We start from the raw sequence: 16,886 nt of genomic DNA, 5'->3' as shown, positions 1-16,886 counted from the left end.
TGCGGGTATTAGACCTTTAGCAGACAACTTGTCAAGAAAAACTTGACTACAATGACCCAAACGAAGATGCCATAAGTCTGGCTTATTAAGTTTCAAGACTCTAGATGAAGAACTATGATCTGTGGATCGACTCAAAAATGTTGGAAAGGAGCTGAAGAAGTCACGGCTACGGAAGACGACGTCTTCAAAGGTACATTAGATTCTTCAAAGACGTACATGTTCCCGCGCCGTTCACCTTTAGCGAGTGTCTTCTTGGTGTGAAGATCCTTAAGATAAACATGAGTAAATTCAACGGAAGAATTTGTTTCATCAACTAATTTAGACACAGATAAAATATTCTTTTGAATAGCAGGTGTGAGTAAGACATTTGACAAGGGTAATTGAGATTCAGTCAAAGAAAGGGAGACATTTCCAGTGTGAGAGATGGGGTGGTGAGATCCATCTCCTATGACTATAGTGCCATTTCCAGTGTAAGGAGTCAAGTGAGAAAATTTACCTGCATCAGAAGTAACATATGCTGCTGCCCCTGAATCAATATACCATATACCATCATCATTTTGACGCAAGTTTATCTGATTGAAAGTAGTCATAAGGATATTTTGTACGTCCTGTGAAAGAACCTGTCCCTGAGGAGTGCATGCAAACGTCTGAGTTGCCCTCTGCCTTGGCCTCCCTGTTTTGTTCTGGTTCTGAGGATTGTACCAGCAATTTGCTTTAACATGTCCCCGCTTGTTGCATAGAAAACAAGTAGGAACACGTCCCCCTCGTGGTACACTGCCTGAGCCAAGGCCTCCTCCAGCTGGTGTAGGTAGTAATCCTCCTTTGTTTATAGCTGTTCCATTTGGACGAGGAAGAGTAAATAAGGCTCCTATTTGAATAGGCGTATGTGCCATCATCACAGGATGAGTATCATCTGACGCGTGTTCCTGATTTAAACTGACCTCATATTGCAAAAGCTTAGATTGAAGATCATCAAAACATGGAAGAACTGAGACAACCTGGAGTGCTGTGCAAAACATGCGATATTCAGGTTCAAGGCTACCTAATACCTGTTGTACCATGTCCTTATCTGATACAGGACTTCCAATGGCAGCTAACTGATCTGTAATAACCCTGACATCCCCCATGAACTCTATAATAGATTTGTTTCCTTTTCGCATGGATTGGAATTGCCACTTGAGTTGCAAAGCCCGAGATTCAGAAACCTGAGAAAAGGAATGAGTTAGTCCATTCCACAACTCGGCAGCAGATTGATCATCAGAAATAGTTTGTAAAACACGATCAGAAAGTGTGGAAGTTATGTAAGCAACTAATGTCTGATCCCGTTGTACCCATATGTCATAAGCAGGATTGGTGGTTCGAAGTTGACTCACCTTCCCATCTTCACCTGTTATTTCTTGCATGATATGTGTAGGTGGGGTGGGTGATCACCCATCTAGATGCCCATAAAGACCATGACTGCGAATAAAGGGCACAATCTGACGTTTCCAAAGTAAGTAGTTATCATGAGATAACTTGTGGGTCATGAGGTGAGTAAGAAAACTAGGGTTCAACTTGGAATCCATGGATTATATGAAGAATGAGAAGTCAAAACTGTTCTAACAATGTATTGAAGAGGACACAACAATGCTGTGTGCTGAAAATAATTTCAGCACACAAGTTATTCAGAGAAAGAGGAAAACAACAATGCTGCTGTGTGCTGAAAATGATACCAGCACACACGTTACACAGAGAAAAGGAAACAACAATGCTGCTGTGTGCTGAAAATGATATCAGCACACACGTTACACAGAGAAAAGGAAGCAACAATGCTGCTGTGTGCTGAAAAAGATATCAGCACACACGTTACACAGAGAATAGTAACGTGCGAACCAGAAAAAGGGAAAGAATCAGAAATATTTTTGGGAGAAAACAAAAACTCGGCAGACTGAAACAAGATGTTAAGACGTTCGTACCAGAAATATTGAGAATGAGAAGAACCAAAAAAGAAAAACTGGAATGACGTGAAAGATTTATAAGAAAAAGGAGGAAAGAAGCAAAACTGATTAAGGAAGAAGGGACAGAAATAAACCTACGTTCTTTAGCAGCACGTGTTGGTCTTTAGAGGCCTTCTAGATGATTGATTTCCGCACCTGTGCTCTGATACCATGTCAGAAATATCCACCTGCAAGGGTTAGAGATGAGGTAAAGAGAGAAGAGAGGGGTTGGCGGCAATAGGGTTTTCCCTCTTTTACTTAATATTTATAAGTGTTGTACATAGTATGACATTACACAAGAAGTAAAAACTAATTACAAACATGCCACCGCCCACGCATCCCAAGATGGATCCTTGGAATGTGGTGCGGGTCGGATCCATGATCCAAAACTAACATGTATAACTAAATAGTTATACACAGGCGGAGTTATATTTTTTTTTCTTGGACATAAGAACAAAAATAATTTGTGGGAAGGTCTAGATGATCCATATAGTAGAGGTCTCCTTTCCTATGGCCTTGCCCAATCCGCTTCTCGGACCAGAGATCCTGCACAAAGTAACCATTAGATGATAAAGATATTTCACATCAATGGTCGACAATTTGGGAGACCGAAAAGAGATTTAAATTTAGTTTGGGAACAACTCTTGCTTTTGGAACACAAAAATTTTGAGTCTTTAAAAGAGCCAATACTTGAATTTTTTAAAAAAGTTCCATCGGTCGTAGAGACACAAGAACCCTTTGAATTGGTGCAAACATCAATAAGAGCATTTTCATGGGGGGTCATATGAAAAGACGCTCCGGAGTCAAGGATCCAAGAATACGTACCAGGTGATGATGTAGAAGCAATAGCCGCACCCGATGTGGAGGAAGAAGCTTTAAGAATTTGTTGAAGAGCCATAGATATTTGCCCAAGAGTTTCTTTGAAGTCACCATTCTTGCCTTCATCTTCCTTGGTGGTAGTTTCTTCAAGAGAGGCCACCTTAGGCTTGAAAGTTCCATTAAGCTTTGGGCAAGCGGGTTTAATGTGACCCAGCTCATAGCAATGATGACAAACAATCATTTTTCTTCCTCCATTATAGTTTTCTTGTTTCTCAAAATGAGGAGGTTTATAGGTTCTTACATTGTTGTCGGGTTTGGATACGACAATCACTTCATCAACATGTTTACTCATGCTAAGCCTTGTCTCCTCTTGAGTGATTTCGGCAATGGCATCCTCAATTGGAGGAAATATAGATCTATGGAGAAGTGAGGATCTCACTTGCTCAAATTCGGGACGTAGCCCAAAAAGAAATTGAAACAATCGTTCTTGTTCCATTTGTTTTTGTCTTAATTCAATATCTTCCATAACAACTCATTTTTGCTCTAAAAGAGCCAATTCATCCCATAGTGGGTTTAAGGCACTATAATAGTCTTGAATGCTAGAATCACCTTATTTGGTGGTTCTAATCTTTTCTTGCAAAAAATACGCTCTTGCAAGATCCTTTTGGGTATACATACCCTTCATAAATAACCAAGCCTCATTGGCCCGACGAAATTTAGCTATATTAGCACATACCTTGAGTTCAACATTGTTCATAAACCACGCAAGGATTTTTGCGTGATTGCTTTCCCAATCTTTCACTTCTTGTTGATGATTTTCAATGGCCTTGAGGCGATCATCTCCTTCAAGTGCTTTTTCTTGACCTCCTTCGTTCTTTGTGAGCATAAGTTTAGGTTCTGGAACGGTACCCATGACAAAACCCCAAAGTTTCTTTCCTTTGAGGTTGTTTTCCATTGCCGATGCCCACATCATGTAATTCTTTCCATTGAGCTTGAAGGATAGGTTGATCTTTGCCTCCATGATGTTTCCAAGAAGTGAAAAGAGAAGAGATACACAAAATATGAAATATACGCACCACACTTTTCGTTCAAGAACCGAGTGGCTCTGATACCATGTAATGAGATATTGCGGAAATATAAAGAGTGCTTATAAGCACTTTCAACAATGAATAAAAGAGACAATATCACAAGTCCACTAAGGGACAATACAAACACAAGCCTTTAAGAAGGCAACAATATAAAAAGCCTCTTATTGAAAAGAGAGAGAGCTCTCAAGAATACATACATACAAGGGGTTCACCCTCTATTTATACAAGAGGGAGTGGAAGGAAAAGGAAGTCCAAGGGCCTCAAAAGAAGAGCCCAAAAGGGGGCTCACATGGAGTCGTTGGGAGCCCCCAACGGTCACATTTGTGTCCGTTGGGGGCTCTAACGACTCTATGGTTGGAGCCCCTTTTGGTTCCTAAAAAATACAAAAAAGAAAACAAAAAAAATGAAATTACATTTTATCAAAAAATAAAAATAGTTGTTTTCTAAAAAAACTATGTGAAATTACAAAAATACCCCTATTGATGTAATATATATATATATATATATGGAGTACATTTTAACAAAATAAACTAGGTAATCCTAAAAAAAATGCGAAAGTAAACTAACAGTTCTAAATATAGGTAAAATAAAGGCAATAAAGTGAGTACTTAGTCTTAAATCGCCGTTCCCCGACAACGACTCCAAAAATTTGATGCAACTTTTTTCTTAAAAGTATTTTTCAAAAGGTATTTTCAATCAAAATAGTCAGTGTAAACCGTGCATCAAATTATAAATAACGGTTCACACCAATGGTGAAGTTCGGGTCGAACTCAGAGAATGGGTTAAAACCTCGTACTCCAAACAAAACAATCTTTATTGCCTTAAAAGTAAAGAAAACACAATTAAACCTATGGAAACTTCAATGAGGTGCACAGGAACAGAGAGAGAGAGAGATCGACAAGGAGAGGAGAAACTCGTTAACCTTATTAGGGCTAATCTCCTCTGAGTTAAATAGAGAGAAGCCTAAATGAAAAATTACATACAAGTCCCTCCTTATATATGAAATATCAAATAACCCTCTTTTAAGAAAAATAAAGCTTAAAACCTCTAAAGGTCAACTAATCTTAACACTCCCCCTCAAGCTGGAGTATAGATATCAATCATGCTCAGCTTGCCACAACATTTTGAGAAACTGGGTCTAGCAAGAGTCTTTATAAAAATATCTGCAACTTAGTCCTCCGACTTTAGATATTTGGTAGCGATATGACCAGCTTGAACCATATCTCTTACGTAGTGGCAATCAACCTCAATATGCTTTGTCCTCTCATGAAAAATGGGATTATTCGCTATATATGTAGCTGTCTTATTATCACACATCCTTAGCATAGGAGATGAAACCTTCACCTGAAGATCATTTAGTACGGTTCGAACCCACATTAATTCAGCAGCTGTTTGGGCCATAGCCCTATATTCTGATTCAACACTCGACCTAGCAACCACATTTTGCTTCTTACTTCTCCATGAAATTAGGTTATCTCCCATAAACACACAGAATCCTGTGGTAGATTTTCTATCCACTACGAATCCCACATGGTTAGCATCAGAGTAAGCCACTATTTTCAGGGTTCCACCTTTCTTAAATAATAACCCTTTTCCAGGAGAAGATTTTAAGTACCTGAGTATCATTATTGCAGCATTCCAGTGTACTTCAGTTGGTTTGTCCATAAATTGGCTAACCTTGCTTACTGCTAAAGCAATATCAGGTCTGGTCACAGTTACATATAGTAGCTTCCCTACTAGTGAGCGATAGCTTTTGCAATCAACAAGTTTTGACCCCTCTGCAAACAACTAGACTTTATGATTCATGAGAATATTTGTTGGTTTAGCTCCCAACATTCCAGTCTCTTTTAATAAGTCAAGAACGTACTTCCGTTGAGACAAAACCACCCCTTCACGACTCCTGACAACTTCTATACCCAGAAAATATCTAAGTGAACCAAGGTCTTTTGTAACAAAATGTTTTTGAAGATGAGCCTTTGTAGCTTCAATATCTTTCATATCATCTCCTGTAAGGATGATGCCATCCACATATATCACCATAACAACTAGACCTGAGTTAGTTTTCTTAATAAATAATGTATGGTCTGTCGCCGACCTATTAAAGCCAAAACTTGACATTATTTCAAACAACTTTTGAAACCATGCACGAGGACTTTGTTTCAAACCATATATCGCCTTTCTTAATCTGCACACCTTCTGACACTCCCCCTCAATCTCGAACCCAGGTGGTTGTTGCATGTATACTGTCTCAGACAGAGAAATGCATTTTTCACATCTAGTTGATACAAACTCCATCCATGGTGAACAACTACGAAGAGAACAAGATGAATGGTACCCATCCATGCGACGGGAGAAAAGGTTTCAAAGAAATCAATACCATATGTCTGAGTATACCCTTTTGCTACTAATCTGACCTTGTATCTTTCAATTGAACCATCTGATTTGTACTTTATGGTATATACCCATTTGCATCCAACAATGTCAGCATCCACTTGGGAATCAACTAGATCCCATGTATGTTGAGACAATAAGGCATCCATTTCTTCTTGCATAGCCTGCTTCCACCTGTTATCAAGTTTTTCCTGTTGATAGTTCAGATGAATAGTTTTAGCAGATAAAGCTGAAATAAATGCTTTCATCTGACTTCCAATTCTGGCATCGGACACAAAATAAGATATAGGATATAAGGTACATTGTCGTGTCCCTTTTCGTAGAGCGATTGATCTGTTATCATCAACATGAAGGTCACTGTTGTCAGTAGCACTTACCTCAGAAGAAGACGATGAAGGCACGGGAGGAGGTGGAGCTCTACGCACATATACCAATGGAGGATTATGAAACCGTGAGGAAGATAGAGTTTGGTCTGGTAATTGGGGCACAGATTCCAAAGGAAAGGAGGTACATGAAGTGGAAAAGAATCATCTGGATCAACTTGCATCTGAGTACCAGTACTAGAATAATATGGAAGGGACTCCAAGAAAGATACATCCGCACTGACATACTCTCACCGAGAAATCGAATCATAACATCGATACCCCTTTTGATTTTTTGGATAACCTATAAACATACATTTTGTTGCTTGAGCAGCTAATTTATCACGATCAGGTCCAAGTTTGTGCACAAATCCAACACACCCAAATACTTTGGGTGAGAAAGAGAAAAGTGGAGCATTAGGATTTAGGATATGTAGAGGAATTTGATCTCCCACGGAAGATGAAGGCATGCGGTTGATCAGATAACAAGCAGTGATAACCGCATCACCCCAATATAAAACAGGAACATTGGATTGAATCATAAGGGTACGTGCTACATCAAGGAGGTGTCTGTGTTTTCGCTCAACCACACCATTTTGTTGAGAAGAATAGGCACAAGTGGTTTGGTGTTGAATGCCATGGTCTTGATAAAATTGCAACAAGGCTTTGGTTTTGAACTCAAGAGCATTATCAGTGCGAACAATCTTGACAACAGATTCAAATTGAGTTTTTATTTCAAGAATTAATGATTTGATAATACTGGGAACTTTAGATCTTTCTTTTATTAAGAACACCCAAGACAACTTAGAAAAATCATCAACAATAACAAGATAATATCGACACTGAGTTCTGGTAGGAATCTTACTAGGACCCCATACATCTGCATAAAGAAGTTCAAAGACCTTATGACTGGACTGACTCTGACTAGAAGGGAACGAACTCCGATGATGCTTGCCCAACTGACATGCTTCACACTGAAATGACGTAGTAGACGGAATTTGAGGAAAGACATAACAAAACTTTGACAATGAAGGATGACCAAGACGAAGATGCCACTGAACAAGACTGGATGAGTGATCTATTGCAGCATAAACATTGCCCACTGGATGATGTAGGTAGTAGACTCCATTTTCTTTATAGCCTCCACCAATCTTCTTCCTCGTCAACAAATCCTGAAAATGACAACCCACCGTGTCAAATATCACTCTACAGTTTAGTTCTTTGGTAAGACAACTCACAGAGAGTAAACTTTGAGGAAATGAGGGAGCATGAAAAACATTTTTCAACGGCAAGGAAGAAGATATAGAAATATTTCCCTAACCAGCAACTGGTGAGGAACTCCCATCTGTTAACGAGACTCCTCGATGAACAATAATATCCTTTAGATCTGAAAAGAAAAGCGAATTTCCACACAGATGTCTAGATGCACCAGAGTCAATAATCCACTTACTATCATTTAGATGAAGATGATCCTTTGTTGAGTAGGCCACACCAGCAACAGGAGAAGAGGAGCTTGAAGGATGACAAGCTATCAGCTCATCATATTCTGCTCGACTAAGAGTGATACTGTCACTTGCAGACGAATTATCATTTGCATTTGCTACCTCTAGTGTTGTAACATTAGCTTTTGGAACATTAGGCTTTGATGCAGAAGAGGTTGGCCTTCCATGCTTATCCCAACAACGATCTTCTAAATGTCCAGATTTTCCATAGAAAGTACATTGAAGTTTGCCTCTGCCTCCCATACCTCTTCCACGACCTCGTCCTCTAATATTCTGAATATTTTCACGTCCATAACAAGATGGGACAACTAGAGCAGATAACTGGGACATAGGATGAGATTGTGGAAGAGAAATTACAAGTCTACTCAAACGATTGTATGCATCAGAAAGAGTAAGTACATCAGATCCAGTCAACATTTGGACTTTTGCAACAGAGAATTCTGAAGATAAACCTGTGAGAAACCGAGCAACCATAGTCTGTTCTTGATAATCCTTTTGCTTCGAACAATAAAGAGGCCTGTGAGCATTGAGTCTTTCAAACACTGCTTTGACGGAGGCATAATACTGGGCCAAGGTCTGATCTCCCTGCTGTAAATTATATATCTCCTGTTCGACTTGCAGGATACGACTCACATTAGTCTCTTGTGAGTACGTATCTCGAAGATCGTCCCACATCTGTTTGGCTATATTATAGTAAATTAGACCATCTGCAATATGAGGTTCGACACTATTCATGATCCATGACATAACAATGTCATTATCTTCATCCCAAGTAATATATTTTCCCACTTTTTCATTTGGTTCAGTTTCCAACAAAATATGTTTTCTACTATGTCCAGATACCGACATCATAAAAGTTCTGGACCACCTGACATAGTTTATTTCATTCAATCTCACAGAATAACCATACGAGAAGGGATTTGCAAATGCCTTATATTCCCAAATAGTCTCATTTTTGGAATCAAATTTCGGAGCTTCACCCATAATGAATAATATTAACAAGGTATGAGAGATATTTGATGCTAATACTGCTGCAATAAACCATAAAAAAAATCAGATTCACTCTCTTAATCACTCAGAATTAGAATCTAGGATGTTCATCAACCACACGCCAGAACAGGAGCAACATATTTCATGATCAGGCGTCAGCCAATTTCACGACCACACAAGGTTGTTCAACCCACATCAGAGATAAAATCACGCCAGCAGGGACAAAAATCAGCGTATTTCACGATCACACGACAACCTATTTCACGACTACACAAGGTTATTCAACCCACATAAGAAACAATGATAGATCAGATCAGAAAAATAGATTTGAGAAAACCAGAACCGCGTCAAACACGACATCCAAGTTCACGACCAAAGATAAGATCATTTTGTTTATGATCTGATATGAGCACAAAAAAAATCCCACGACACAGAAATCACGACAACTTCATATATAAAGAAAACAACTGCTCCCCACGACATAGGATTTACAGCAAGACAACAAATTTCGACATCCAGTTCCTTGAGCATCCAGATCTAGATCCGCTACTGATCAATATAGGTTTTCTTCACTTCCACAAAAAAATTCCTTTTTTTTTCGCATCACCCAACTCTGCCGTAACCCGATCCTGTTGACAAGCTGTCACCGTGACCTTTAGATCTGATTACAGATCTGTGTCATGACATTAGTCAGACATCAGATCTGTTATCAGATCTATGCAATTAGAAAAAGAACAGAATAAGCACACCTGTTTCCAATTTTTTTTTAGCCTTTTTGGTGTAGATCGATCACGTGCTCACGCTTCCGAGATCTACTGCTCTGATACCATGTGGAAACTTCAATGAGGTGCACAAGAACCGAGAGAGAGAGAGAGAGAGAGAGAGAGAGAGAGAGAGAGAGAGGAGAAACTTGTTAACCTTATTAGGGCTAATCTCCTCTAAGTTAAATAGAGAGAAGCCTAAATGAAAAATTACATACAAGTCCCTCCTTATATATGAAATATCAAATAACCCTCTTTTAAGAAAAATAAAGCTTAAAACCTCTAAAGGTCAACTAATCTTAACAAAACCTACTATAAATGTCCAAACGGAAATAAAATTATTACAACCCAGATTAATTAAATGGCCTAATGCCCTAAAAAATAAGAAAATAAAAATCGCATGTCCTCTTTTTCTCGCAATCTGGCTCCTGTTATCCATGCATGTACGACCCTGGTATGCTTATCGCTGTCGCGTTCCCAATAGAAATCAAGAAGCTTACGCCCACATGCAAAACTTAAAACCACACAAGAACAAAAACAACTAAACTTCTTATTCTAGTTACGGTTAGTTGCAATAAACTAATAATTGAATTGAATCTAAAAACAAAAATCTATATGTATCTAAATCTAAGGAAATGAAAGGTCTAAACTATTTTTTTTTATTTAGCACATGGTTTGCCAAATTGCGATTTCTAAAACCAGATTTTTTTTTATTTGTAACTCAATATGCAGCAGAACCATGAGCTACTATGCTAATCTACTACCGGAAAAGTAATGAACTACTAATCTGTCACTAACTAACAAAAATGAAATAAATAAAACAATTAAAGCACACAAATCAGGTTCAGCCATGCCCTGCTAAAGGATGATCTGCAGATCAGTCGGCAGGTCGAGTTGGCAATCAGGCTGTCAGATCAATTGGTCGACCAGGTTGCAAATCGGGTTTGCCAACCTGCTGGTTGTTCGACTGGTAGATCAGACCGGCCTGGTCGGGCAGTAGATCTGATCGATGGCAAATCAAACTGTCTGGCTGGCAGGTCTGCTGGCACTCAGGCTGGCCGGTCTGTCAACTGATTAGGCTGCAGATCGGCAGCCTGACTTGGTTGGCCTGATCGCAGATCGGGCTGGCCTGGTCTTATTGGTTGATCTGGTCTGGTCGGCCAGATCTGGTCGACAGATCTGGGCTGGCTTGATCTGAATTTTAATATCATATTTTGTTTTTTGTTTTTTGTTTTCACTAGAAAAATAAAAACCTAAACTATATGCTGAAATAAACTAATTCGCAAAGCTAATCTATATGCAGCAAACTAATGCAAATGCAAACTAATCTACATGCAACAGCTACGAAAATAAGAACTGATTTATATGTGTGCAAAAATTAAGAAAAGCTAATATATATGCAGAAAAATAAAATATAAAGAAAAGGGGGAGAAGAGGCTCACCTTGTAGCTCCCCTCCGACGAACTGGGGAGAGAAAGTGTGGCCTTCCCTCTTCTCTAAAACGTGTCACGCAACTCCGGAGATGAGTTTCAATCCAAGAGAGGAGGAAGAAGAAGAAAGGAAGAAGAAAGAGGAGAGGAAGAAAGAGGAAAGAGAAGAAGAGGGAGATAGAGAGAGAAGGGGAGGGGGCGTGAATTCCAAGGGGGGAAAGATGCCCCCCTCTTCCCTAAAAATTCTTTTTATAATATGGGTTAGGGTTAAGAGGGTTTTTTTTAGAAATTTTCTAAAAAAGATTCTAATTTCAAAGATTTTCAAAATGACTCACTCTAAAATATTATTTCTAAAAACATGTTAAAAACTAAGCTATTTTTAAAACACAAGTGGGTCAAATCTGGAGTTTTAAAATTTTACCCGATCCATTTATCGGGGTTCAATCCAAAAGTCTTCCATTTGCTCCAAATTGCACATTTTTACTCCAAATTCGATGGAATTCGACACAACGCTCTCCTGTATGACAACACATCAAAATCGACTAAACACAGGCTTTTAACAATGAATATGCACAATATCATGCATAAAAATATATAACAATATGAATAAAACATGCATGATCATACAACATTTTTAAGCATCTTAGATATCCTGCAAGGAAGGATTGGAGGTATAGGATTTCAACCTTGATATTTAATTACTTCACAATGTAAAGAAGACATAAGAGTATTTGGACATAGAATTAGTCATAAAAGTAAAATTATGGCAGGACATGCAAATTTTGTTTTTAATGCAAGTATATATCAGTATACAAATGTTTAAGATTATAGACTATACGAGCAAAAAGAAATGTCAGCAAGCCACAAAGCTACAACTTATACGTGAGTAATATTTAGTCATACAAGCAATGCAGGCATGAGACATCTGCCGTACTCTATATTTATGGTTGCATACTTGGTGTTCTGGCTACACACATTTGCATGAAATAATGGATCTGGAGCTGAATAAAATTAGCCATGTTACTTAGGAACATGGTTTGCATTGTATTACCATTTTCTACATGTTGCTAGTGATTTGTTTTGTTATTATTTTGATTGCCAAGTTAGAAATGCTTACTCTTTTGGTTCAAAATTTACTCAGAATGTTGAATCTGAAAGCTTATTAAAGCCGATCCTGTCAGCTGATGAAGTCTCAGGTACAAGTTAGAAAAAAAAAATTTTAAGGTATGCGATTAGTAACAAATTGAAACTAAGCTGTTCTCCCTTTCCTGCAGTTTGTATACATGGAACCTACAAGAAGAATTTGGAGTCGATCTTGCAAACTGGTTTAAAAAGAATGTCAAGGATACATGTCCACTTTTCATGTGGCTTGCCAACGGATGGAGAAGTAATTAGTGGTATGAACCATGAACCTTTAATTTGATTTTGATTATTAGATATCAGCATGTTCGCTGCAGACACATACTGGGGATTGTTAAGTTGTATCATATATGTATATATATAGTATATAGTATATACACATAAATAAATAAATAAATATATATATATATATATATATAATGTTCATATCATTGTAATAGGTAATACCCAATAGGGGTATTTCAGTCTTTTCACTGTATAGGTTGTGCCCACTAGGGGCACTAGTGTCTTTGTATAGTTTTTGTTTCCTTTATTTTTTTCCCGTTTTTGTAATGAGAAATATTGTCATTGCCCAAATATAGCTGTTGGAAATCCCAACAGCTATATTTATAGCTGTTGTGATGCTTCCAACATCTATATTGACTCTCCTTTATGTATACATAGGGGTGCTTCTCCTTAGATGTGTATTGATTTCTCAAGAACCCAATCTCTCAATAATATTCAGTATTTTTACTTGTGATTCAAGCTCATAAGTGGCTTATGTGTATGAGTTTTGTATTGACCCGTAACTGGTCATCGCTTCTTGTGTTCTTGTAAGCCCATAAGAGGCATCTATTTGTAGTTTTTACTCTTTTATTATATGGTATCAAAGCCTTGGTGCTCCTTGATTGCTCTTTGTATTTGAAGATAGCGTGGTTAATCGTGAACATCATAGGAGTGTTGGTTCGTTGTTTCGAGAAGTGTTCCATCAGCCATCTTCATCTCTTTCTATTCTCCCTCTTCTATTCTCTTTTCTCCATGGCCGGCAAGGAGTTGTAACTGTTCCCATCGAAGTCGATGGAACCAACTACAACATGCGTGCCACCACGGTGAAAAGAATATTAGTAGAGAAAAAATTGTGGCATTTGGTTGATGGTTTCACTCTGAAACCTCAACCTATTCTTACCAAAATTGTGGTGGGAGAAGATAGAACATCGAAAGAAGAGACCCTCGAAGAAAATGCGAGATAAAACTCTCTTGGGTTAAAAAAATAACTATAAAGCATGGTAAGTAGGCCATGCTAAGGAAGCATGTGTGAGGAGCCATGTGAGGACATCTTGGAATTTAAAAGAGCAGATGAGTTTTGGACTTTTATCAAGCAAACATATATCCAAAGAGATGACACTCACAAATAGAAAATACGTAACAAGATCTATATATGCACACAAGGTGACAAAAGTGTGCGTGAGTACTATGAATCCTTAAAAATACTATAGGACCAAATGGATAAATTAGAGCCTATTTGGGACACACCCAATGACCCTCATCTAAGAAAGAAACAAATCTAGAAGTGCAATTTTTTCAATTTATGCAAGGCCTAAGACCCAAATTCGAACATGCGAGGGTTACCATTATTTATCGTGAGAAAGATGCGCCTCCACCTCTTCATGAAGTTTTGGCCGAAGTATGTATGGAAGAGACTAGGTTGAAGACCATGAGCGATTCTAAAGAATCCAAAGATAGTGTATAAAGATGATGTATTGGTGGTCCAAAGACCATGTGCCAACGCTAACACTTACAAGCCTCCTCATTTCACAAGACCCAACTTTTGGAAGCAACATAATGATAAAGGAAGAAAGATGATTATATGCCATAATTGTGAAAAATTGGGGCACCTTAATCCTTATTGTCCCGAATTTAAAAGAAGGGATGAACAAAGAGCGACAAGCATAGATGCAGCGTATGAAGATAAGAATGGAACCAATAGAGATTCCAAATCCATTGGAACCATGTCGTTGTCCCAATTAGTGGATGCCCTACAACCGCTTCTCAAGGGTTCATTTTCTTCTGTCAAGGGAGCCACAATATCCTCTTTTTCTCTTCCAGTTTAAATTTCTTGGCTCTTGAATTCTGGTGCTTCTTTTATATGACCCCTCATGATCATTTACCTTCTAACTGTAGAAATAATTCAAGTAGATCTAATGTTTTTTGTTGGAGTGTGGAGCCTGATGTAAATCCCTAATTTTTCTAGATTCAACTTCACGGTAAGTTGAAGGGGGTCACGCCCCCTTGTCTGTAAGGTGGGGGTTCGGGGGTGTTAGTTGGTGAAGTGATTTTTTTGGAGGGTAGCTTTGTAATTTTACCCTAGACTCCTTGTTATATTCAATAACACTAGTAGACTCCTTGTAAAACTTGTAGATTCCTTCTATTCAAAGGAGGTAATCTAGCTCTTGTATTATATCTCAATTAATCAAGAAGGCTTAGTGCAGTAGTGGACGTAGGCAATTCTTGCCAAACCACGTAAAATCTTTGTTCTTTGTGTGTGGCTGTTTTCTCTTTTTGCTTTTTTCGTGTTTGTTTCTTTGATCCATCGATAGTTTGAAGAGTCATTCCCTAACAGTTTTCACCGTCGATGGCTCCTCTATTGATATAAAAGGGTTTGGTCACTTTAAAAATTCTTTAAAATTTTTTATACTAAAAATCATATTTGTCCAAAAACTTGATTGAAACCTTCTTTTTGTTTCTCAAATTGCTGGTCATGGTTGTAGAATCTCCTTTTCATCGGATCAATGTTGGTGTAGGATCTCCAGTCCGGGATGTAGATTGGGGAAGGCCATAGAGAAGGAGATCTCTACTGCATGGATCAATTGATAATTCTAAAAAATACTTTTTGTTATAATGTACATGATTTGGATATTATTTTGTGGCATTAAAGGCTAGGTCATCTTAACATATCTAAATTGTCCAATATACCTTATTTGAGAAAATTTTGTAATAAAAATTTTGATTGCACTTATTGTATTCTCGGTAAAATGAAGGTCATTCCCTTTTAAGATAGAACTTTTTTTGCTACTAAACCACTTGAATTAATACATTCAAATGTATGGGGTTCAACACCAAGTGTATCTAAGGGTGATTATGCTTATTATGTAATCTTTGTTGATGATTATTCTCGTTACACTTGGATTTACTTTCTTAGGCACAATCATGAAGTATTTGAAAATTTTAAATCCTCTCATAACTTAGTCAAAAATCTATTTAAGTCTAATATAACTATTTTTCGCTCTGATTCACGGGGAGAGTTTATGTCAAATGATTTCTGTAATATCAAAAAAAAAAAATTTGGTTTGGGCCGGATCCGGATCCGACCCGGACCCGATCCGGGCCACCGCCCCTCGCTGTCATTAAAAGACAGCGAGGCAGGCGGGAGGAGGGTTACGAAACCCCCCTCACCGCCACTCGCTCTCTGTCTCTCCGTTTCCCTCTCTCGCTCGTCCACGGTCACCGACGCCGGCGACCCCCGACAGCCGCCGCCACCGACATCGGCGACCCCCCTTCCTTCCGACGAGCTCCTCTTCGGCGAGCTTCCTACGAAAACCCCCTGGTACGCCATCGCTTCCTCTTTCTCCCTCTTTTCCCTCTCCGTCTCTTCTCTCTCTCTCCCTCACTTCTCTGTGTGCCCACGGGAGGGGTCAAACGCCCTCCCTGTGCCCCCTTTTTTGCAGGGGAGGGGCACGACACCCCTCCCTGCTCTCCGTTATGGTAGGGGAGAGGGCTGAGCCCCCCTCCTTGCTTCCGTTACGGTAGGGGAGGGGCCGAGCCCCTCCTCCCTGTCCCTTTTAGTTGCGCCAGCAGAGGCCATTGGCCCCTGCCTTTCCGTGTGCCAGCAAGGGCCGATGGGCCCCTGCCTTCCTTTTTGCGAGCCAGCAGGGGCTTATGGCCCCTGCCTTGTTGCCAGCAGGGGCCGATGGGCCCCTGCCTCTCTTTTTGCTAGCCAGCAGGGGCTTATGGCCCCTGCTTTTTTGTTTGCCAGCAGGGGCCATCGGCCCCTGCCTTCTTGCCAGCAGGGGCCGATGGGCCCCTGTCTTTCTTTTGCCAGCAGGGGCCATCGACCCCTGCCTTTCTTTTGTTGCCAGCTGGGGCCGATGGGCTCCTGTCTTTCTTTTTTTGCCAGCAGAGGCCATCGGCCCCTGCCTTTCTTTTTTGCCAGCAGGGGCCGATGGCCCCCTGCCCTTTGTGCGCGAGCCTATACCCTTGGCCGACAGGCCCGGGAAATCTTTGGAAGCTACATCGTGATGGGGACAGATCATTACAATTGTTGGTCTCCAACGAGGAATTCCTAGTAGCGTGAGTCATCTGCTCGCATGGGCTACATCCCTCTTTTGGCAGCTAGAGTCTTTTGATCCTGCCCCATCTTCTTTTCGAGTCAATTGGGACGGTTGGCCCCA

The 16,886-nt window shown here is 39.5% G+C and overlaps 1 protein-coding gene across 1 annotated transcript in view; it reads left to right on the top strand.

Annotated features, from left to right (window-relative positions):
- The window catches only part of LOC149822144 (uncharacterized), a 175,452-nt gene that overhangs the window by 134,878 nt on the left and 23,688 nt on the right, over positions 1 to 16,886 (top strand). The window contains exons 5-6 of the mRNA XM_089980479.1: positions 12,461 to 12,515; positions 12,594 to 12,716. Of these exons, the coding sequence (XP_089836605.1) occupies positions 12,461 to 12,515; positions 12,594 to 12,716 (178 nt within the window). The remainder of the gene's footprint in view (positions 1 to 12,460; positions 12,516 to 12,593; positions 12,717 to 16,886) is intronic.

Source organism: Nuphar pumila, chromosome 11 (assembly GCF_984573655.1).
Source record: "Nuphar pumila chromosome 11, dmNupPumi1.hap1.1, whole genome shotgun sequence".
In the NCBI taxonomy this organism is placed as follows: domain Eukaryota; kingdom Viridiplantae; phylum Streptophyta; class Magnoliopsida; order Nymphaeales; family Nymphaeaceae; genus Nuphar; species Nuphar pumila.
Note: the sequence above shows the minus strand (reverse complement) of the source record. Positions and strands in the feature narration are given on the sequence as shown.